The sequence below is a fragment of the Petaurus breviceps genome, unplaced genomic scaffold (genome assembly GCF_028583685.1).
Source record: "Petaurus breviceps papuanus isolate PSGF00001 unplaced genomic scaffold, PetGlider_PUasm1.0 77, whole genome shotgun sequence".
Taxonomy (NCBI): Eukaryota; Metazoa; Chordata; class Mammalia; order Diprotodontia; family Petauridae; genus Petaurus; species Petaurus breviceps.
This window is the reverse complement of record NW_027186492.1, coordinates 5,323,299-5,346,487: the sequence shown is the minus strand read 5'-3', so window position 1 is coordinate 5,346,487 and position 23,189 is coordinate 5,323,299. Positions and strand designations below refer to the sequence as shown.

The following is a 23,189-nucleotide window of genomic DNA, read 5'->3' as shown; positions in this document are numbered from 1 at the left end:
AGTCCCCCACTTCTGAGAGGAGCAGGGAGGATGAGCTCTTATATAGTACCTACTATATGCCAGGCACAGTGCTAAATGCCTTTCCAAATAGCATCTAGTTTGAACCTTTCAACAATCCTGAGAGGTAGGTGCTATTATTATCTCCATTTTGCAATAGAGGAAACTGAGACAAAAAGAGGTTAAGTGACTTGCCTAGGATCACACTGCTGGTAAGTATCTGGGGTCAAATTTGAACTCAGATCTTTCTGAATACAAACCTGGTCTTCTATCCACTGGATCACCAGCTGCCTCTGCAAAGAAGAAGTGTATTTTCTCATCTGTTCTTTGGGGCCAACCTTAGTCATTATGATCATTCTGTATTGTCCTTTTTTTGTGGGGGAAGGAGGTTTAGGTGTAGCTGGGAGGGGTATTTGCCATTTTCATAGTTGGAGTCATTTTATATATTGTGTTCCTAGTTTAGCTTATCTCATGCTGCATTGGTTCATATATTGGTTCTGGTGCTTTTCTGAATTCTTCATGTTTTGGGGTTTTTTTGCCCTTATTTTTGGAGGGGGGAAGGTAGGGCAATTGGGGTTAAGTGACTTGCCCAAGGTCACACAGTTAGTTTTTGTGTTAAGTGGCTGAGGCCAGATTTGAACTGCCCCATGAATTCTTCATGCTTATTGTTTCTTATAGCAACATAATATTCCATTATATTTATGTGTCATAATTTGTTTACCAGGGGTGGGGAACCCGAGGCCTTGAGGCTACATATGGCTCTCTAGGTCTTCAAGTGCAGCCCTTTGAATTCAACCTTCACAGAGCAAATCCCCTTACTAAAAGGATTTGTTCTGTAAAACTTGGACTCAGTCAAAAAGCTACACCCTAGGACCTAGAAGGCCTTGAGGCTGAGCTTCCCCACACCTGGTTTAGACCTTCTCCAAATGATAGGCATTTACTTCCAGTTATTTGCTATTACAAAAAGTGCTGTTATGAATATTTTGTATATGATATATGTGGTTAGTATGTATATGGTCAATTGGTCAAGAAACATTTATTAAATGCTTACTATATACGAGGCAGGGCCACGTAGGTGGTACAGTGGATAGAGTGCTGGGTCTGGAGTCAGGAAGACTCATCTTCCTAAGTACAAATCTGGCCTCAGACACTTACCAGCTGTATGACTCTGGGCAAGTCACTTAACCCCGTTTGCCTCATTTTCCTCATCTGCAAAATGAGCTAAAAAAATGGCAAACTCCTCTAGTACCTCTGTCAAGAAAACACAAAATGGGGTCACAGAGAGTTGGATACAACGTGTACCAGGCATCACGTTAAACATTAGGGACCCAAAGATAACCAAAGACTATGCCTTCCTCTTAAAGAAAGAGCTTACATCCTAACTGGGGAGACAATGTGTAGATAAATTAGGTATATACAAGATACATACATAGTAGATGGAATATAATCTCAAAGGGGAAGATACTAGCTGCTGGGGAGATCAAGAAAGGCATCTTCCAGTAGGTGGGATTTGAATGGAGTCAAGGAATCCAGGGAAACTAAAAGGCAAAGGTGAGCGGGGAAAGAGCATTTCAGGCATAGGGGAACATCCACTGGAAAGGGATGGATAGCAGAAATGGAGTGTTGTTTGTGAGCTGGCCACTGTGGCTAGATAGTAGAGTTCACAGACGGGAGTAAGGTACAAGGAGATTGGCAAGGTAGGGAGGGACCAGGTTATGAAGAGCTCTAAATGTGAGAGCATTTTATATTTGATTCCGAAGGTAATAGGGAGCCACTGGAGTTTATTGAACTGTGTTTGTATTATATGGTCAGAAGTGAACTTTAAGAAAAAACTATGAGAACTGAGTGGAAGATTAACTGGAATGGGGAGAGACTTGAGGCAAGAAGACTAATAAGAAGGCTACTACGATAGTCCAGGCAAGGAAGAGGTGATAAAGTCCGGACTAGAGTGGTGACCAGGTAAGTAGAGGGAGTGAAACTTGGGAGAATGATCTTATTAAGAAAGGAATTATGAGACGTGGCAACTCTTTGGATATGTGTGATAACTAAGAAGAGCTGAGAATGACATTAATGTTTGTGAGCCTGGGTGACTATAGGATAATGCTTTCTCCTCTGGCCAGGGCAGTTGGTGGGCTAGCCAGCGGTGAGAATAACGAGCCGGGGGTGTAATCAATTGTCTGTTTATTACAGGACCATTTCATACAGAGCCAAAGATGCAAGGAGCTCACAGAGTTTTTATGCCCCCCCCCGAATGTAGACACCCCAAAAGAATGCAGACAATATAGAAAGATCCTACATCAAAGGAATGCAAATAATGTAGAAGGAGCCTCCCTTAATCCTGTTTACTATTTACCCTTGCTTAAGGTTAGTTACTTATTAGGGTATTAATCTAGAACCATATCGGGAGGCATAAACAAAAAAGATTACACGCCTTCTTGCTATCTGCCCGGTAACCTTTGCAGATAACTGTAGAGGACAGGGGAATATACCTAGAGAGGTCAAAGGACCCCAAAATATTCCCTTCATAATACATCCTCTTGCTTGTCTGTCCTGTAGCCTTTCAGATAATAATATAGGGAAGGGGAACATTTCATTAGCGGAACCGAGAAACTTCTGAAAGTTCGCCACAGCTTTCCTCGATAGTATAGGAGGGTTTGGAAGAGGTGAGGGTTTTTGGGAAAAGATAATGAGTTCTGTTTAAAAAATCAAAAAATATTTTGCCACTTTCAGTTTTATTGGTATGTTTTGTTTTTATATTACATTTATTTAAAGATTACTCCCATTTGCTGAGAAATCTCTTGTAACTAAACAAAAGTTAAGTACAACCAATAATATAATGAGTAACCTCATCTGAAAGTGAGGGCAATATTTCACCATTACCTATCCCTGTAAAAAAAAAATAATTAACAGAAAAACATTTTCTCCCCCACCCATCCCCCCTCACTGAAAAAAAATCCCCAAATTTCTCATAATAAATATGCATAGTCAAGCAAAGAAAATTCCCTCAACGGCTGTACACAAAAGCATGTATCTCATTCTCTACCATAGATCAATATTCTCTCTGTAATGAATAGCATGTTTCATCATTGGTCCTCTAGAATCATCAAGGTTCACTGTACTGATCATAATTCTCACAGACTTTCAGAGTTGCTAGTTTTTCCAATGTTGTCGTCATATAAATTGTTGTCCTGCTTCTTCTCATTTCATTCTTTGTTAGTTTAAAAAATTCCTCAAAATTGTTGAAAAAATGTTGATATTATAGTATAAATTGTTTTTCTGATTCTGCTTCTTAATAAGTTTATATAAGTCTTCCTGAAATCATCTATTTCCTCATTTCTTATAACACAATAGTATTCCATCACATTCATGTCTCACAACTTATTCAGTCTTTCTCCATTGTTGGACATCTTAATCCTCAGTTTTTGGGTTACTATATTTTTGCACATATAGGATTTTTACTCTCTGATCTCATTTGGGTATTGGCCTATATCTGGGAAGCATGAGTTCAGTTCTGCACATGCTGAGTATGAGAAACCCAAAGGCATCCACTTGGAGCTGTCCAAAATGCAGGTGGTGATGTGGGATTGCAGCTCAGGAGAGAGACTATGGCTGGATATATGGATTTAGGAATCATTTGCATAGAGGTGATGATTAAATGCATGGGAGCTAATGAGATCATCAAAGTGAGATAATAGAGATAAGAGGGCCCAGAATAAAGCACTGGGGGATACCCTGGTTAGTGGGTGTGGCAAAAATCTACAGAAGGGAGAGCATCCAGGATGAGAAAATGTTTGACAATGTCAAATGCCAGAGAGATCAAGAAGGATGATGCACAAGAAAAGGTCTTTATATTTGGACTTAAGAGATCATTAGTAACTTTGGAGAAAGGAGTTTCATGTGATGATGAGATTAGAAGTTAGACTGAAGAGGGTTCAGGACAGAATGAAAAGAGAGGGAGTGGAGACCAAGAGAACATTGCTTACTCAAGTTTAGTCAAGAAGGGGAGAAGAGATATGGGTCAAGAGCTACTGAGGATGGTAAAGCCAAGTGAGGAATTTTTTTTAAAGATGTTTAAGACATGGGCATATTTGTAGACAACAGAGAAAGAGACAGAGAGAGACCAAAAATTCATGAGTGGACACATAGTGAGGGCAGCCCATAAGAGAAACTAGAAGGGGATGGAATCAAGAGTGAGTTTGGAGGGACTGGCCTAGGGCAGTTGACAGTTCTTTAAGATGAGGGAGACAGGAGAAGAGGGAGCTCCTGGCTATTGGCCTCAATATTTTTCATAGAGATGGGGAATCTGCAGACTTATGTCTTATGCCTTGAGGCCTCAGGTTCTTCACCCCTGAGTAAAATATGAGATGAGGTCCTCAGCTGAGAGGATGGGTAAGCCTCGGAGGGACAAGGATACCACTGGAGGGTTGAAGAGATGAAGAAGTTTAGAATTGTCACTGTGGAGTCAGATAGCAAACAGATTAGGTAGTTGAATGACTGCCTTTTTGCAGCAAGGATCCAGTTGAGATTAGACAACATAAATTTGTAGTAGGTCCAAGTCAGCCCAGTTCTGTGGTCTCCCCGTCATCAGCTCTGATCATTCAACAATCAATAAATAAAACTGATAGAGGTGGATAACGAGTGTAATTCAGGATTGGGGCTTGGCATGAAGTGATTGTTGAAAGGACAAGGAGGCAAGCCTGGACAGTAGAAGACTGCATAAAGCTAAATTGATTCACCAGGGGCAAGATAGAATTAGGCTTTAACTCCAACCTTTTTGGATCATATGTCTAGCTGTGGAGTCTGTGTGTCAAAGGATGTGGGCCTTCCAGTCATTTCTTTAGCATAATTCTAATTTGGTTTCCAGAATGATTGGACCAGTTCATAGTTCCATCAACTTGTATTAGGGTACCTGTCTTTCCACAGCCCCTCTAATGTTAATTATTTCCATCTTTCGTTAAATGAGAGATAGGATCTCAGAGGTGTTTTGATTAACATTTTTCATCACTGGTATAGTGGATAGAGGACCAGACCTGAAGTTAGGAAGGCTTGAGTTCAAACTCCATCTGAGACACTTACTAGTTATGTGACTCTAGACAAGTCACTTGATCTAAGCCTCTGTTTCCTTATCTGTAAAATGGGGATAATAATAGCACCTACCTCATAGTGTGGTTGTGAGGATCAAATAAGATAAAACATGTTGCAAATCTTAAAGTGCCATAGAAATGCTAGCTATTATTAGGAACAATTTTTACATGGCTGTGGTTCAGTCATTTCCAACTTTTTGTGACCCCATTTAGAGTTTTCTTGGCAAAGATACTGCAGTGGTTTGTCATTTCCTTTTCCAGCAACTTAGGCAAACAGGGTTAAATGACTTGCCCAGAGTCACAGAGCTAGTTAAGTGTCTGAAGCTCGATTTCAGGTCTTCCCGACTCCAGTCCTGGCATTCCATCCACTGAGCCACCTCGATGCCCTTTTACATGACTCATTGTTAGCAGTTCTTCTTTCAAGGACTATTTGTTCATCTCCTTTAACCACTTACTTATTAGAAAAGCTCTTAATCTTATATAACTGTATTAATTCCCCGTATGTGTTAGTATCATCAGAGACATTTGATACAAAGTTTTATCAGCAGCTTCCCTTTTTATTTGCACTGAATTTCTGAGAAGTCAGGTTACTGGGCATTGGAACAATTGGAAAAGCTTCATGGAGGAGGTGAAAGTTTAACTGGACTTTGAAGGGTACAAAAGATATGGATAAGAGGACAGCATCTGGGGACCATAGGAATAAGGGCAGGAATGAGTGTGCCATCTATGTAGGACAATTCAAAAGCTCAGAACACAGGGTCTGTGACTCTAGGGTTGTGTGAAACAAAGTTGGAGGAATAGGGTGGGCTCAGAAGGGCTCACTTACTCCTTGATATGTCAGGCAGTGTAGACTCACTATAGCTTTCAACTGGAAAGTAATATTTGAGTAAAATTAATCTGTAAAAATAATACTGATATATGGAAAGGTGCTTTTTGTAGCCTGGAGGATGCTTGAGATTAACCCTCCTGGGTTAATTTAGGGGAGAACTATCTTTGCTCCCCTCAAGCTAATTTCTAGACCAAAAAAGCCTTCAGCTGCCATTCAGGGTTTTTTTTTCACTTATCCCAGAGTGGGTGTAACATAACTTCAGAGTACACACCACACACATAAGGCAGAATTCCTGCAGGACCCCAGCTGTCAACTTTATCTAAGGCCATGACTCCCTTCATTGGTGTGGCCTGGGACAGGCACAGGTGGGAACAAATCCCACAGAGCTGAGCCCACCCATCCCTCTATCTAAAGCCTGCTCCACCTGGCCCAGGAAGGAGAGGGGGCTCATTGGGTTACATTGCCTGGCATGGTGCCATCCCAAATCATGACTCTGTGATACTAAAAGCATTAAGTAATGATGGCAACGTGCTGTTTCTAGGTTATTTGTTTGAAGGAAAAGCACCAGCTTCTGACATAATGAAATCAAAGCTATCATGCCCCAAAAATTAAAAAGAAAAGAAAATGTGAACTATCATCATGCCCCTTCATTAACTGGTTGTACTGTGACCAGTGCATGGTCTCTTTGAGGCAGGAAAGTCAATCAGAGAATGGCACAAGCCAGGCAGGAGCTCAGTTATAGAGGGCTCTTGAGGTCCTCCAACATGGGTTCTCTTTGAATTTTTCTTCAAGGGCTGTGAAGGCTCTGCTTCTCTGGTCACTTGACATGGATCTCCCAATCAGCACCAACATTCAATGAAAGGTTTTCCAGGTGAAGCGCGGCTGTTTTGGAGGAGTAGGTAAAAGCCACCTGCTTCTCTGTCCCGTCTAGTTTCAAGAGAACAAAAAAACAATCTCTATCAGGTCTTGGTGGGGAAAACGTCTTCTCTGAAGCTTAAAATGAGGAATAATAGTGATAGAACTGTCTCATTTAATAAGTGGAATGCTCCATTCAAAAGAATCCTGGGCCACACCAGCTTTGTACATGGATCTCAAAGAACTTTTAGGATGTCAAATCAACCCCACAGTTTTGATTATGAAGTTAGTTGGAAAAAAACTGGGACATGGATATGGGGCATTTATGTGAGAAACTCAGTGAGTAAGACAGAAATAAAATCCTGCCTTGCAGGTCTATGCCTGTCAACAAGATCTGTACAAAAAGGGCGGTGTGGGATGGTGGACATAGTGTTGGGTTTGGAGTGAGATGCCCCATATATAGAATCCTGGCTCTGTTACTTTATACCTGTGTGACTTCGGGCATGTCACTTAACCCTTTCATGCCTCAGTTTCTTCATCTGTAAAATAAGGGGGTTGGATTAGATGATCTCTAAGGTGCCCTTTAACTCTGTGATCTCATAATTAGGATTCACCCATGACTCAGAACACCTAACTGTAATAAACTTGGGACAGAGTTTAGAAATTATTCCAGAAAAAGAATGATGTAACTTTTAAACCCAAAGGATTTGATAGTAGATACATATCTACAGATTACAAACAAATTAATCTATTAACCAAGAAGACCAATGTGGGTATGAAGTGAGGGTAAAAGACCAGTAGATTTGGGCTCAATTAGCATACAGATCAATGGGGAGTTCTCCAAGGACCTATCATTTTATTCACACTGAAGCGCTATGACATTTGCAAAAAAGATGGCAAAGTAAGGAATGGTCCGTTTTCTTACCAGAAGAACTGGAAGTCACAGAGGAAGGCTGCTTATTGATGCCCAGGATCAGGACTTTTTCCACCACACACTCACTGTGGTAATGACCACTTTCATCTGCACAGCTGGAAGGAACAGATGCGGTTCACCTCAATGAAGGAATGGAATGGGGATTGGGGAAAGGAGCTAAAAAAAATCTCATATGCTTGTCACCAGGTTAGTACTTCCAGTAAGGAGTCTCTGTGACCACCTGAAGCTGATATGTATTTCCCCTTCACACCTGCCTCTCCAAGCTGGAAAAATAATAATCCAGGTGGCATTTATAATTGAGATGAACAAAGATAAAAAATGATTTCAAATGCATAGGCCTTAATATTCAAGCTTCTAATTGCAGTGACTTTCCCCTTCTTTACTGTGGTATCATTTTGTGGGAAGTTCCTGAGGGTCAAATGTGACAAGTCTTTAGGGGTGGCTAGGTGGTGCAGTGAATAGAGCACCGGCTCTAGAGTCAGGAGGACCTGAGTTCAAATCCAGCCTCAGACACTCGACACAATTACTAGCTGTGTGACTTTGGGCAAATCACTTAACCCCAATTGCTCTCCAAAAAAAAAGCAAAAAAAAAAAATGTGACAAGACTTCACTGAACCCCAGATATAACTTTTGTTTTTTAAAAGGGAAAGGGAAAATATATGGCAGGAAATGTTGGACAAGAAACCCCATACAAGGCTTTTGGTGGTCCTTCTAAAAAAAAGGTGTTCTCTGTACATTATGAAGCAGCTAAAATGTGTATTACAATGTGTTTAAAATACACAGCTCTCCTCAGCTGTCATTACCTGGAGGACAAAACACCATCACAGAATAAAAACTTCCTATGAAGAAAGTGCTTTTGATGGAGGTATTGGAATGAATGCCCATCGTCAAGGTAGAGTTCGCCTCTTGCGGAACCCTGGAAAAAGAACGACAGTTACCCAACCTAGATAGTCATCATTTCCTAGGTAGAAGAGATAACGGAGAAGAGAACAAAGCTCATTCAATCCCACAGATGTTTGCTGAGTTCCTAACAGGACGATCTTAGACGATGATGCCACATGTGGAAAGATACCACTCATTCATCTCAGTGACGGGTACCACTGGCACCTATTAGAAGGGATAGAGGTCACTGAAGTAAATGCTTGTCTTGGTTTCTCTCATGGAAGACCTAGTACACACACGAGACATTTTTACAGTCGGGTACCACACAAGATATGCCAAGACTTCTTAGCATAAGGTGAATCAACCACGTTCTGGAGCAATGTTGGAGTCGTAAAGAGAATGCTAAACTTGGGATCAGAAAGATCTGGGTTTTGAGCTTTCCCACCTGAGCAAGCAGCCTCAGACACTCACTAACTATATGACCCTGGGCAAGTCAATTAACTCTGTCTGCCTCAGTTTCCTCATCTTCAAAATGATCTGGAAAAGGAAATGGGTCTTCTCTACAACTAACCCAGCCATTCTATGATGCCAGATAGCCCACTCAAGTTTCTGCATGTGTAACCAGTGCTGTGATGAGAAACAATGATCCCCTCAAAGATGTCTTTCCAAATTGTCAGATATCCACTCAGAACAATACTGAAAAGACTGGTATAAAAGGGTTGAATTAATTGATCTTGAAGGTCCCTTCCAACTCTATATAAATGACTCTATAATCCTATAATTAGGATTCACCCACAACTCACAATATCTAACTGTAATAAACCTGGGAGACAGTTTAGAATTTATTTTCAAAAAAAATATGCAATGATGGGCAGCTCTGGTGGCACAGTGAATAGAGCACTGGCCCTGGAGTCAGGAGGACCTGAGTTCAAATCTGGCTTCAGACACTTAACACAAAAACCTAGCTGTGTGACCTTGGGCAAGTCACTTAGCCCCAATTGCCCTACCTTCCCCCTTCAAAAAAAAAAGCAAAAATATCATGATGTAACTTTTAAATCCTGAGGATTTGATAGTGGACAATTAACACCTTAAAAACAGCAGTGATAGTAATTCAGAACAGGAAGTAAAAAGTTCATTTTTAGACCTAAATTAGAAGCTGTCTTACTCTGGGGATTTCATGGGTAGGAGTTCCACACTTTAATATGCTTTATACAATAAACCCAGAAGGCTTTCATTAGAAGAGGCAGAGAAATAACCAAATCAAGATGTGTAAAGGAAATAATTCCTATAGACCTTGGCGTTCAGAGCAACACGGAGTTCATATGGAAGATGGGTCATCCACCCTGTGGATCTCCCTACAGCAGTCTTCACTGGTATCACACTTCCACCTCGCTGAAATACAGGTATCTATAAAGAACAGAAATTTCAGGGAAGGAGAATTCACATAAGAAAATCTCAAAGTAGAACTATTAGATATTTTGCAGTGAATATCCATGCCAATGCAAACTTAGGGGCACAAATAATTTGTGGGTACAGTTTTTGGATACAGTGGTGAGGCTGACAATGAAATGTAGGCATAAAAATGCATGTTCAGATTTAAAGAGAATGATTTTTTTTTTCATTTATTAGGAGGAAAACAATTGCTTGTCACCTGTACCTGTTCATCCTCCCCTGCATCTAATATTTAAGTCATGAACTCTATTCTCTCCCATATTGTTGCCTTCTTTCCCCTAATGCAGAGTTTCTTTAAGATTCCTTTTATAGACTAGTCTAAATATGTTCATCCCCACATTTCACAAAATGAATTTTTTTACATACTTTCTAATTATTTTGTCCAGCCATAGAAATAGGTTCAAAATCATGCTGATTTAAAAAAACATAACATACACAAACATACACAAAACCAAAACACACAAACACACAAAAACCAAAACACACACTTTTAAACACACAGCACCAAATATTCACCACAAAGCAGTATACCATGAGGGATTCTTGAAATTAATATGCTCTTCTTCACTTTGCAAATATGTTTCCTGCCCCTTAAGATGACTATAGGGAGTGTCAATAGAATGTGACTTTAGGCAGGTTAACTCCTCTCTGAATAGTGACTAATGAACTCAAAATACAGGTAAAAAAAAGTCTGGGAATCTTTGGTAGTCATATATGCATGAGTTTTTGTAAAGATGATGATTTTTAACGTTAACATGAATGCTCTATTCTACTCAGATCCTTATTTTTGCTGCTATTAAACAGTTTTCTTAGTTATTTAGTAAAAAGTTAATGAATGAAGTTCATTCAATTCCAGAAACATTTACTCAGTGCCTGTAATGGGAATGTAAATTTTAAAGATCTTCCCTGCCCCTAGGCTAAAGTGCACCTGGAGCCTGGGGTGGGAGGCTTGTTTTTCAGTAGATACTTCTTGATTGGCCAGTGAGTCAATAAGGTTGTTACATTCTCTGAGCCAGGAGAAGGCTATATAAGCCCTGTAGTAGGTTTGTTTTGGGGGCTCACTTTGAGAAGTGTTCTGTGATTTGGTTATCTGAGACTCTGGGAAGCTGTTGGTTGCTGAGAGCCACCCCCCCCCCCCTTTGAAAAACCCAGATGTTGATTTGGTATGGATGTAATGGTTGGACAGTTCGGAAATCTGTCTACTTGATCTGTTTCTGTCTTGATAATTCTGTCCGTATATTCCTAAGTTCAGGGTGCTGATCTTTTTCCCTGAACTAGGTAAATGATATATGTTTGACTGATTAAAGTAAGCTTGTTAACCCATTTTGAGTTGCTTTCCTTTATCAAAGCAGATCTAAGAACCTGTGTTGGCAGCAAACCCTGGGGACCCTTGGGGTACTTGCTGCTACAGTGCCCAACAGTCAGATCTCAGACAATGATGTGGTACATGGAAAGGTGCCACTCATTCACCTCAGAGACATCTATCAGAAGGGATGAAGGTCCCTGAGGTAAATACTTGTGTTGTAAAGACAAAGGCAATACGTCATCATTGATATCTTTTAAATGGCACTTAAAAATTACAGACAGAACCATCACTGAAGTATTTTTTCGAGTCCTAGGGTTCCCACTAAATATTTATACTCCTTAAGATGGTCCTGTGGAAGAAAATGCTAGGTGGCACGCCTACTTATGTAACCCAAATATTCAAATGTGTGTAAAGAAGTTACATATGAAAGACAAGAAAGAGACTGGAGACTGACCTTGCCATAGGAGGAAAGGTTGATGGAAGTGAGATGTTTAGCGAGAAAGATTTAGGGATGAGGTTATCTGTCTTTAAATATCTGAAGCTTGTCATATGGAAAAGAGGTTCCACATCCTGCCTAGCCCTAGAGGACAGAGCTAAGAGAAAAACCTTAAAGTTTCAGAGAGGCAAATGTTGGCTTGAAATATGAGGGAAAAAACCCCATCTTGTCCCAAAGTGAAATAAGTATGAAGCAGTGGATTCTTCCATCATTAAGGGTCTTCAAGTCAAGGCTAGATGACCATTGTCAGGAATGTAGGAATGCTGTAGAGAGGATGACTATTCAAGTATGTACATTGCATTAGATTAGGTAGATGGTTTGAGACAAACTAATATTATACTCTTATATTAATATCTAGTTATTTATTTGTGATCCATCCTTTTCCTCCTATTTTTGTTGAGGCTCCACTCCTGAAAAAGTCAGTTAAGTCTCCAGTAATATGATTACTCCTAACCCCCAAGGCACCCTCTGTTTAACTAGGCTGGGCTAGGCCCCACACAAACGGGAGCTTGTCTATCGTTTATCTCAAATGCATAAGCTAGAATCGGCTGGTTCTCACTACCAAGAGCCACTTATGTGACCCCAGTCTCTTCATTAGAGTCTGAAGTAACTTGGTTCATGAAGGAGAAAACAAGCCAGAGAGATTTGGATGGAAATGGCTTCCCTGGCCCAGATTGCTAGAGGCTGCTGGGTTCTTGTGATCAATCCACACTGTCACCAGGAGGACCTGGAGATTTTCTAGATTACCTCCTTATTTATTGCTTTAAAAATTTTTTTTATCAAATGCTTTATTAACTTCTAGTTTACATCATTCATTTCTGCAAGATTTTGAGTTACAAATTTTCTCCCCATTTTTCCCCCTACCCACCACCCCAAAATAGCAATCCCACTGGATATCCCCTCCTCCAATATGCTCTCTCCCATATCTTCTCCCATACCCCCTCAGACTTTCCAGTAGGGCACAGTGGATCTCTATGCACCAGTGCCTGTATATCTTATTTCCCAGTTACATGTAAAATAATATTAATAATAGAATACACACACACACACATACATATTTAAACATTTGATTTTAAAGCTTTGAATTCCAGATTCATTCCCTTCCTTCCTTGTCACCCACCCTTACTGGGAAGATAAGCAATTCAATATAGGTTGTACATGTGTAGCTATGCAAAACATTTCCATAGTGGATATACTGTAAAAGACTGACTATATTTCTCTTCTTCCTATCCCACCTCCCACTTGTTCTATTCTCCACTTTGATCCTGTCCCTTTTCAAAAGTGGGTGCTTCCAACTTCCCTCTCCCCCAACCTGCCCTCCCTTCCATCATCCCCCCTCTCATCCCCTTCCCCCCTACTCTCCTGTAGGGTGAGATACCCTATTTAGTGTGTATGTCTTTCCCTCCCTAAGCCAAATTCAATGAGAATAAGCCTGACCCATTCCCTTTTGCCTTCCTATTCTTCCCCTCCATTGTAACCATTTTCCCTTACCTCTTCTAAATGAGATAATTTAGCCCATTCTGTCTGTCTCCATCTCCTCTCATTATATTCCTCTCTCACCTCTTAATTTCACCTTTTGAGTATCATCCCTTCCTATTAAATTGGACCTGTGCCCTATCTGTGTATATCTATAAACATATATACACACATTCACATATGTATTCATATGCCTGTATACCCTCCGATATAGCCAGATATATATATATATATATATATATATATATATATATATATATATATATTTCTATTCCCTTCAATTATTTTCATACTGAGAAAAGTTTCATCAGTTACAATTATTGTTTTTCCATGTAGGAATGTTAATAGTTCAACTTATGATTTCTTTTCCCTGTTTACCTTCTCAAGCTTCTCTTGCTTCTTATATCTGAATGTCAAATTTTCTATTCAACTCTAGTTTTTTTCATCAAGAATGCTTGAAAGTCCTCTATTCCACTGAATGACCATATTTTCCCCTGAAACATGATACTCAGTTTTACTGGGTAGGTGATTCTTGGTTTTAATCCCACCTCCTTTGCCCTCCGGAATATCATATTCCAGGCCCTTCGATCCCTCAGTGTAGAAGCTGCCAGATCCTGTGTTATCCTGATTGTGTTTCCACAATATTCAAATTGTTTCTTCTTGGCTGCTTGTAATATTCTCTCCTTAATCTGGAAATTCCGGAACCTGGCTATAATATTCCTAGGAGTTTTCTTTTTGGGATCTTTTTCAGGAGGTGATCAGTGGATTCTTTCAACCTCTATTTGTCCCTCTGGTTCTAAAACATCAGGGAAATTTTCCTTGAGAATTTCTTGGAGGATGATTTCTAGGTTCTTTCTTTGATCCTGGCTTTCAGGTAGTCCAATAATTTTTAAATTATCTCTTCTGGATCTATTTTTCAGGTCAGTGGTTTTTTCCATGAGATATTTCACATTGCCTTCTATTCTTTCATTTGTTTGGATCTGTTTAACAGCATCTGGATTTCTCTTAATGGCACTAGTTTCCCTTTGTTCCATTCTAAATCTGAGAGAATGATTCTCCTCAGTGAACTTTTGAGATTCTTTTTCCATCTGGCAAATTCAGCTTTTTAAGGCATTCTTCTCCCCATTGCCTTTTTGAGCCTCTTTTGCCATTTGTGTTAGTCTGTTTTTTAAGGTGTGATATTCCTCAACCACGTTGTTGACTCTCATTTCATAATTTTCTTGCATCGTTCTCATTTCTCTTCCCAATTTTTCCTCCACTTCTCTTATCTGCTTCTTAAGGTCCTCCATGGCCTGTAACCAGCTCGTATTTCCCTTTGAAGCTTTTGGTGTAGGATTCTGACTTCACTGTCTTCCTCCTGTTCCATGCTTTGATCCTTTTTGTCCCCAAAATGGAAGTCTAATGTTGGATTTTTCTGTTTGTTTTGTTTCCTTTGCCTGGCCATGTCGCCCCTCAGTCACTTGATCCCTAGGCTTTTTGCCACAGTAGGACTCTGCCACCAGACAGGGGAAGTTCCATTCCAAATGCTGGGGTTTTCTCAGCTGCTGGAGGTATTAGTTGGGTGCCCTCTCTGAAGCCTCCACACGCTCTGGCAAGCTGGTCACACACCCCAGGACCTCTACCCTAGACCGCAATCCAGATCCAAGCAGGTTAAAGCAAGAGCGATTACCCCTCAGACTGGTTGCTTTGTTCCCCTACAGTCTTCAGGTCAGGAGCTGAAGCTGCCAAGGGGTGGTGGCTGCAGTGCCTCAACAGCTTATCGCCCCAGGGCAAAGGCCGACCGCCCTCCCAAACTACTGGATCCCAAAGGCCACACTGCACTGATCTCTCACTTTGTCCTTAGCATCTATGGGTTGATAATTCTGGAAACTGCCATAGCTGATGGTGATCTGAAGTCCCTCCAGCCGGTGGCTGGTCAGGCCTGCCCTGAGGCTAAAACCTCCTGCTGGAGCAGGGCTTGGGTCGGCTCCCAGAGCGCTGCGCTGGCCGCTACCTGCTGGCCTGTCCTCAGCAGGAGGTTAGCTTCTCTGTGTCATTTTGTGGGTTCTGTAGCTCTAAAGTTTGTTCACAGTCACCTTTTACATGAATTGGAGGATGTGGGAGCCAGAGCCCCTTGGAAGTCCTGTTTCTACCTAGCCTACCTCCTTATTAAACCACCAATCAGGTTTGAGTTTCACTTGTCAGGGGAGTTCACTGTCAGAAGAAACACATCAGATTTAAGATATTTCAGAGTTTCCCTTTCATGTCTTTGGTTACCGAGAGAAACCAGTGACCATCAATTTATTGAGTATTGTCTAGCCTAGTTAATAATTTAATTATCAATACCCAGAAACTTTGTGTCTACTCACAACAGGTTCCTCTCAGTTCTAGGGCTTTGTGTGTGATTCTGCATAGTTTCCACGAACATTGAATATGTTATTAGGCAGAGCTCTAGAGCTTTTGGCTCTAAGTGAAAACAGCAGATTAAAACAGTGGTCTAAACATAACTTACCTTATCCAAGGTTATGGGGACCTTCAGAGTACGTGCTCCTTCCCAATGAACAAAAGTCCGAAAGTCATACCAGACCTAAATAGGAAAAGATCATCCAAAAGTATATTAATAAGAGGGTTCAAATTTTCTGTAAACAATAAACTTTTGTTTGTCTAAAATCCAGCTAAGTAGAAAGTTCAAATAACTGTATTTGTTTTCATGGATAGACATTGAGGATGACATGTGCTGACATGAAGACCTTAAAAGAGCTAAAGTTTAAGTGTGGAATAGGCCTGGTTAGTCTGCTGACTAAGCTGATACAAAAGTCTAATATTTACCATGCCATGAGCAGCAGTATAAGTGAGAGAAAGGCAGAAAGGGAGAGGAATTAGGAAGGAGAGAAAAAGAAATCAAGAAAGAAGGAAAAATGAAGAGGGGGAACAGATGTCAATGTTGGCAAATGGAAGGACAATGGATAAGGAAGGGAAAAACAAAATAAATTTTTAAAAAACTTAGGAAGAATATATATTAACATATAATTATATATGTGTGTGGTTCGGTTGTTTCAGTCGTGTCCAACTCTTCATGACACCATTTGGTGTTTTCTTGGCAAAGATTCTGGAGTAGTTTGTCATTTCCTTCTCCAGCTTATTTTACAGGTAAGGAAACTGAGGCAAAAAGGGTTAAGTGACTTGCCCAGGGTCACAGAGTTAGTAAGTGTCTGAGGCCAAATTTGAACTCAAGTCTTGCTGACTCCAGGTCAGGTGCTCTATCCACTGTACCGCCTAGCTGTCCTATACATGCATGTATATGTTAGAATACTGTTGTAACATATAGTGGAATTTTAAAATAAGGTGGCTATGTCTTGGACCCATCTGTGGGCCTCCTGAAGTTAGTTACCAAAGTACCAAGAGAACCTCATGAAGTAATTTCACAGAACAGGACTTGAAGGGTGTGGAATTTGGAGTCAGAAAGTTTGAATCTTGCTTTAGACATGTACTAGCTGTGTGGCTCTGGGCAAGTCATTTCCTCTCTCTCGGTCTCAGTTTCTTCATCTCTAAAATGGGAATAATAACAGACTCTACCTTACAGAGTAACTGAGAAGTTCAAATGAGATAATATAACTAAAGTGCTTTGGAAGACCTGGGCTGGAGGAGGAAACAGCAAACTTCTCCACTATCTTTGCTAAGAAAACTCCAAATGGGGTCATGGAGAGTCAGACACAACATAAATAACTGAACAACAATATGTGCATATATATATATATAGGCTAACTTGTGCAGTATTGATGTCTATTCTTCCTTCAATTTCTTTCTTTTCTTTTTTTTGAGAGCAATTGGGGTTTAAGTAACTTGCCCAAGGTTACATGGCTAGTTTTTGTGTGTGTGTGTGTGTGTGTGTGGGTGTTAAGTGTCTGAGGCCGGAACCGAACTCGGGTCCTTCTGATTCCAGGGCCAGGGCTTTTACTCACTGCACCACCTAGTCACCCCCATTACCTTCAATTTCTTGCAGATCTTCTAATTTTCTTTCTTGCTGAACAAAAGCCCTGAATATCAACTCTCTTATTGAACCTAGGAAGCACATTTTAAGGTCTAGAGATTGGCTCCTAAGAATTAAGGGTGAGTACATGCATTTAGGCCATGGACAGACAATGGTATATTAAGAACATCTGCTACTTTTGCATATTTGTGCTCTTTGTCCAAATGTTCCCCAAAGCTATGATTCTATAAATAATGGCCAGATGTGCAGATAACTTATTTATTACAAGGGGAAGAGAAGAGAATAAGCATGTATTTAGTCCTACTATGTGTCAGGCACCTGCTAAGCACTTTACAAATATTGACTTGTTTGATTCTCACAACAACCCTGTGAAGGGAGGTGCTGTTATCATCTTCATTTTCATAGTACAGGAAACTAAGGCAAATATAGGTTAAGTGGTTTGCCCAGAGTCACACAGCTAGGAAGTATCTAAGGCTAGATTTGAATTCAGGTCTTGCTGACTCCAGGCCCAGTGATCTATCCACTGCACCACCTAGCCACCCACCTGGGAAGGTTCCACTGGGAAGGTCAACCAGTGAGAGGAGTCACTGGAAAGTGATGGTGATGTAAAAATGGGAAAAGGACAATTAATTTTTTCCTCTAAAGAATGAATGAAATATATGAGATGGGATAACATTATTTATTCTTACCTCTTCAGGCCCAGGCAAAAACACATCAACCATCGCGACCTTTGGTTCTGTGACTGGATGTATTAGCAAAGCACTTCCTAAAAGAAAAAGAAATGGAAAATAAATTAAGCTCGTTTTCTTAAGAGAGGTCTAAAAACTCCTTTCCCGTTCTTTTAAAAAGGTTTAAGGGACTAGTATCATGAAGATGTATTTGTAGATGCAGAGAGACTCAATGCTTCAGGAAAGATACATCATTCCTACCAAGTCCAACTGACTCCACAAGTCAGGATACTCTTGGAGAGTTTGGCAGGCACCAGAAGAGGGGCACTAACTTCTTCAGGCCCCTGAAGTATCACTGAGTATATTGTTGCTATAGGTGCACTTGCAAGAATCTTGTTAGAGTGGGTGTGGATCTGGAAATTAGAATCCTAAACTGAATTTCACAAGTAGGGTTAATGCAAGATTGAACTGCAAAAATGGGTCTTTTGGGAATTTGCTACTTCCAAAACCCAATGCTAATGTGAACCTCACAAGACAGAAAATGACATTGGGAAATAGTGTTTTTTTCAGTCATGTCCAACTCTTGGTGACCCTGTTTGTGGTTTTCTTGGCAGAGATACTGGTGGTTTGCTATTCCCTTCTCCAGATCATTTTACAGATGAGGAAACTAAGGCAAACCAAGTGAAATGACTAGCTCAGGGTCACATAGCCAGATTTGAATTTAGGAAGAGGAGTCTTCCTAACTCTAGGTCTGCACTCCATCCACTGTGCAACCGCTGCCCCAAAGTAGTGTTAAGATCTTGCTAATAAATTAAGCACTGAAAATCTTATAGTGGCATGTCTTTTATTCTTCCCTATACTTATATATCTTTTGAATGATCTAATATCAAAAACTTTAATGATAAGTTTTCTGGTTTATTATAAGAAAGCACAAAGAATATTCAGCTCACCTAACATGTATTCATCTTCCACACCAAAAGTTTCTAATTCCTTTGGAAATTCCACCCAGAGGGGCCTGGGAAAAAAAGAGGAAAAGTTTTGTTTCTTTTCTTTTTCCTTATTCATATAATTATTAACATTCATTTTTTAAAAAGCACAAAAACCCTTCTGACCGGATTTTTTTTAGCTGCAACCAATAAGCAGAAAATGAGAAAAAAACACAAGATTTTATGATTCAAGATTCTAAAAGCAGTTGATAAAATTCAACATTATCTTATGTGATGAAAAATGTCTCAGACCAAATATTCAAATGAGACTTAGAATTCTGGTATCTGTAAATTTTCTTTATCCTTTCCTTTAATGTTTACCTATTTTTGAATTACGTAGAAAAAGTGAGAATTTTAGCAAAAACCAAAATTATAAACAGTGTGCCTAGTTAGGCCACTGATAATCACCACCATCATTAACACAACACTGGTGGATTATATTAACAAAGGAGTCTGGAACATTTTTTTAAAGGGCTCAGTTCAATTTCTGTCCACAGTTACCTGGGAGATAATTAAGCTGATTTTTTTTTTAAATGCCAAAACCTGGCTTCAGCTTGACTATGACTTCTTATCAAAGATGTACTCTCATCTAGTTAATTTCCCAGTCTTTATAATTACATTCTCTTTTTCTATAGGACACTCTTGTAAGCTTGAAGTATGCATATACTTTTTTTTTTTTAATTCAGGAAGTTCTCTTTCTTGTTGGGAGAAAAAAAAAGCAAAAAACTTCACTACAAACCAGAGGTTCTGAAAGTGTCCAACACAGGGGCATGTTTAAAATACAAGGCTCTTGGGGCGGCCAGGTAGCATAGCGAGTAAGAGCACCGGCTCCAGTGTTGGGATGACTTGGAGATGGAATCCCAGGCTCAGACACTTAGCACCAGAAACACCTGGCCGTGTAAACTTGAGCAAGTTACTTAACCCCAATTGCTTAGGGGTGGCCAGGTGGCTCAGCGAGTAAGAGCACCGGCTCCAGTGTCGGGATGACCTGGGGATCAAATCTGGGCTCCAATACTCAGCACCACACCCAGAAATAACTGGCCATGTAACCTTGAGCAAGTTACTTAATCCTGATTGCTTAAAAAAAAAAAATACAAGGCTCTAAAAACTCAGTTCAATTATATATGAACTAAAGAAAATGGTAATTACTCTTTCTCTTTTAGAAATATCTCTATTTCTTTTTAAAAAATCAAATAATAAAATTTTAATCACAAAGTTACAATGACTTGTTTTTACCTACTACGTATTCCGCACAATGCCTATCATGCTTTGCACAGTGAGTATTCCCACAATAAATGTTTGCCAAGTGGTTGCTTGATTAAACACATGAATTTCCTTCATATACTTTCTCTTTAAAGTATTATGTAATTATTCTTGCCCCTATACCTAAAATGCTCTTTTGTCATTTGCTGGGGAGTAGGACATCTCAGTTGGATGAATCCTTTTTTTACCTCATGACTGGTTCAGAAACCACATGTGCATGGTAGAACAAAGAATACCAATAAGGCAGGAGGGCATATCGTTCTTTGATGGCTTCTCTGATGAGCTTGGTATGTTCCTCTCCAAATAACCAAGGTTCACGCCGCTTAGTGTTCAAGGTGGCATGGCCTCGGAAGAAGGGCTGGTAGGCTCCGGCCTGGTACCAGCGTACCAGCAGCTCTGGCTCTGGATCGCCAATGAACCCACCTACATCAGCTGGTTGTTAAAAAGAAAAGTCAAATGGGGCTGAGTATTCCAGTAAAATAAGATCTTCAAGAGTAGCAAAAGAAAAAGGGCTACGTCTTCATCCATAAAGAGCAAGATAACAGAGTAATTAGGTGCCTGTGACTCCAAAGATAGGAGAGTTCATACAGAGAAACTCAACTTGTTTCAGAATCCAGTGGTATGTTCTGGTCCCAGGGATGGAATTACAATGGAAGAAAAGAAGGACATTATTTCATTGTGAGATCAAGTGTTATATATTTTTCTGAGGTCAGTAGGTACCAGAAGTCACAACTGTAAAAAGTCTATCAGAAAATCATTATGGATAACTGATTTAATTTAAAAGCAAAAACTAGACCAGAAGGGAAATTATGCAAAGAAATGAAGATAATCCAGATTAGACATTTAGGTGGTACTACTCTGGGTCAAGCAGAGCTCTTGGTCCATGGCTTTGCTCCTTGATATGAAATTAGTCAAACTGATGCCATGAAAAAAACGCAAACAAATGCTTAAAATAAGGCTAGGAGTAACAACTAAGGAATGATAATTACAGTTTCATTGCCCAGGCTGTGATAGGGAACCTGTCTGTGGCCTTCTAGATCCTTAAGTTTGGTCTTTTGACTGAATCTAGATATATCACTGTAAAATTTGGATTCAGTCAAAAGGTTGAACCTAAGGATTTAGAAGGCAAGGCCAAAAGTTCCCCACCCCTGGCCCACCAGACCTCTTAGCTATAGAGGATTCACAGTGTGGGGGGAAGAAAATGTGAACAGCAATTCCCTGAGTTGCCACTGAATTTCAAAGACTGGCTGGACAGGTAAGTTTCTGCAAGGCTGATATATAATCTATTCAGATTTTAAAGATCCTAGGATCTTACTGAGCTTTGCAGGGAATTGAACACTGCTCTCTTGAGTTTCAGCAAAAATAATCTTTGGGAGTCACCTGTGCCTAAGTGAAAGGGATGGGGGTAACAAAGGAGAACAGCACTGTGGTTCTTTCTCTGGAAGCTTCATTCTCTTCTCCATTTCTGATGGTGTACATTGTTCTGGAGTTTCCCTCCCACCTTTTCTTTCCTACTTTCTTTCTTCTCTCTTCTTTATAAGTCAGCTGTCCTTTTTTCTTTCTCTCACTCACCCCTACAAAAGCCCAAAGCAGCTGACAGGCAGAGATTTATAGCCAACGTGGAGGAAACTGCCTCAGTTCCTTTGTTTCCCAACACTGTTAGTCAGGTGTCAGATTCTATCTCACCTCCACAAAAATGGATACCAGTAACACTGAGAGTCAGCAACATTGGGATGGAGATTTTCAGATAGCCCCACTCTGATACATTGTCTCCTGTCCATACTGCGCCTGAGACATAAGCAACATGGCATAAAGAGAACACAGTAATTAGAGGAATATAACACCAAGCTATATCAGGTGCATAACACCCAAGTTCCTTATTTGTAACAGACAGACAAGGCACCAGTGAAAACTGTTAAATCTGTCATCTCAGAGTGTTCAAAAAGATTTCTGTACACTTGAAAATAGTTGGAAATACAGCTTACTTTGTTAAAAATGGTTATTTAATGTTGCTTTCAGTAGCATTTAAAAACAAAACAAAATAAAGTGTCACATAATATGTCAGATTTTAGATGTGCAAGAGGATCTATTTAGGGAAGTAACTAATATAGTTAGGAAAGGTTTTTGGAAGCAGAGTGGACAGCACTAAAATGACCCACAAGAAGAAAATCTGACTCCAAGAGACCTATATAATCCCAGTAGTTTTTTCCTTTCTCATCCTGATGAATTTACTATATTTGGGTAATTATTTTTTTTCTGTTATAAGTATTTTAGGATAGCCTGGGGGGCAAGAAAATTACTTTGAGAAGCTGCTCCTCTGCTTTTTCAAATTTCTCAACAATTTTATATGATATGGAGCTACATAATCATTACACTAAATTTATATATTTCAAATATTAATGAACTCAACATTATCATGTCCATTTAGGAAAAAAGGGTTATAAACATGTTTTTGTTTTTAATGAATCACTTGGCTATTTTGTCAGCAAAGTCTCTCAATAATTATCTGTACATCATAAAATGGACTAAACAAAATTCTTTCTTTAACATCTTGCTGGGGGGTGATTATATTGAAATTGGTGACCTCCTTAAATGAAGTGCTGAAGAACAAGCAGTAATTAATTCCAGTAATTAAGTCTGGGGTGTGGAACCTACAGCCTCAAGGTTACATGTGGCCCTCCAGGTCCTCAAGTGAGGCCATTTGACTGAATCCAAACTTCACAGAACAAATCCCCTTACTAAAAGGATTTGTTCTCTAAAACTTGAACTCAGTCAAAAGGCCGTAGTCAAGGACCTAGAAGGCCACATGTGGCCTTGAGGCCAAAGGTTCCCCACCCCTGAATTAAGTGTTCAGAAATGACTTGGTATAGCAGATGTTCAGTAACCTTCATTAAGTTAAAACAGTTTTGGAAATGCTTTTAAAATTTCTAACCTGATTCTTTCAGAATTCACCTACCAGCTCTTCCTACTTTCAGGTCACCTTTCTCATCT

At 39.9% G+C, this 23,189-nt stretch overlaps 1 protein-coding gene and 1 long non-coding RNA gene across 6 annotated transcripts in view; one reads left to right on the top strand and one right to left on the bottom strand.

Moving 5' to 3' along the window:
• Window positions 1–23,189, top strand: part of LOC138175438 (uncharacterized) — a 53,636-nt gene continuing 30,447 nt past the window's right edge. Inside the window, exons 1-2 of the long non-coding RNA XR_011172001.1 lie at window positions 1–124; window positions 1,810–1,956. This is a non-coding gene — a long non-coding RNA (uncharacterized lncRNA). The remainder of the gene's footprint in view (window positions 125–1,809; window positions 1,957–23,189) is intronic.
• The window catches only part of GANC (glucosidase alpha, neutral C), a 55,309-nt gene continuing 37,737 nt past the window's right edge, over window positions 5,618–23,189 (bottom strand). For 3 of the 5 annotated variants that reach the window (XM_069105825.1, XM_069105827.1, XM_069105829.1), the window contains 9 exons: window positions 21,885–21,986; window positions 20,387–20,630; window positions 18,900–18,964; window positions 17,971–18,047; window positions 15,803–15,877; window positions 9,875–9,988; window positions 8,503–8,615; window positions 7,691–7,794; window positions 5,618–6,837 (listed from right to left, as the gene is read on the bottom strand). In XM_069105825.1, the coding sequence (XP_068961926.1) occupies window positions 6,728–6,837; window positions 7,691–7,794; window positions 8,503–8,615; window positions 9,875–9,988; window positions 15,803–15,877; window positions 17,971–18,047; window positions 18,900–18,964; window positions 20,387–20,630; window positions 21,885–21,986 (1,004 nt within the window). In that variant the 3' untranslated portion in view covers window positions 5,618–6,727. The remainder of the gene's footprint in view (window positions 6,838–7,690; window positions 7,795–8,502; window positions 8,616–9,874; window positions 9,989–15,802; window positions 15,878–17,970; window positions 18,048–18,899; window positions 18,965–20,386; window positions 20,631–21,884; window positions 21,987–23,189) is intronic. The other 2 variants (XM_069105826.1, XM_069105828.1) reach the window with 2 other exon arrangements.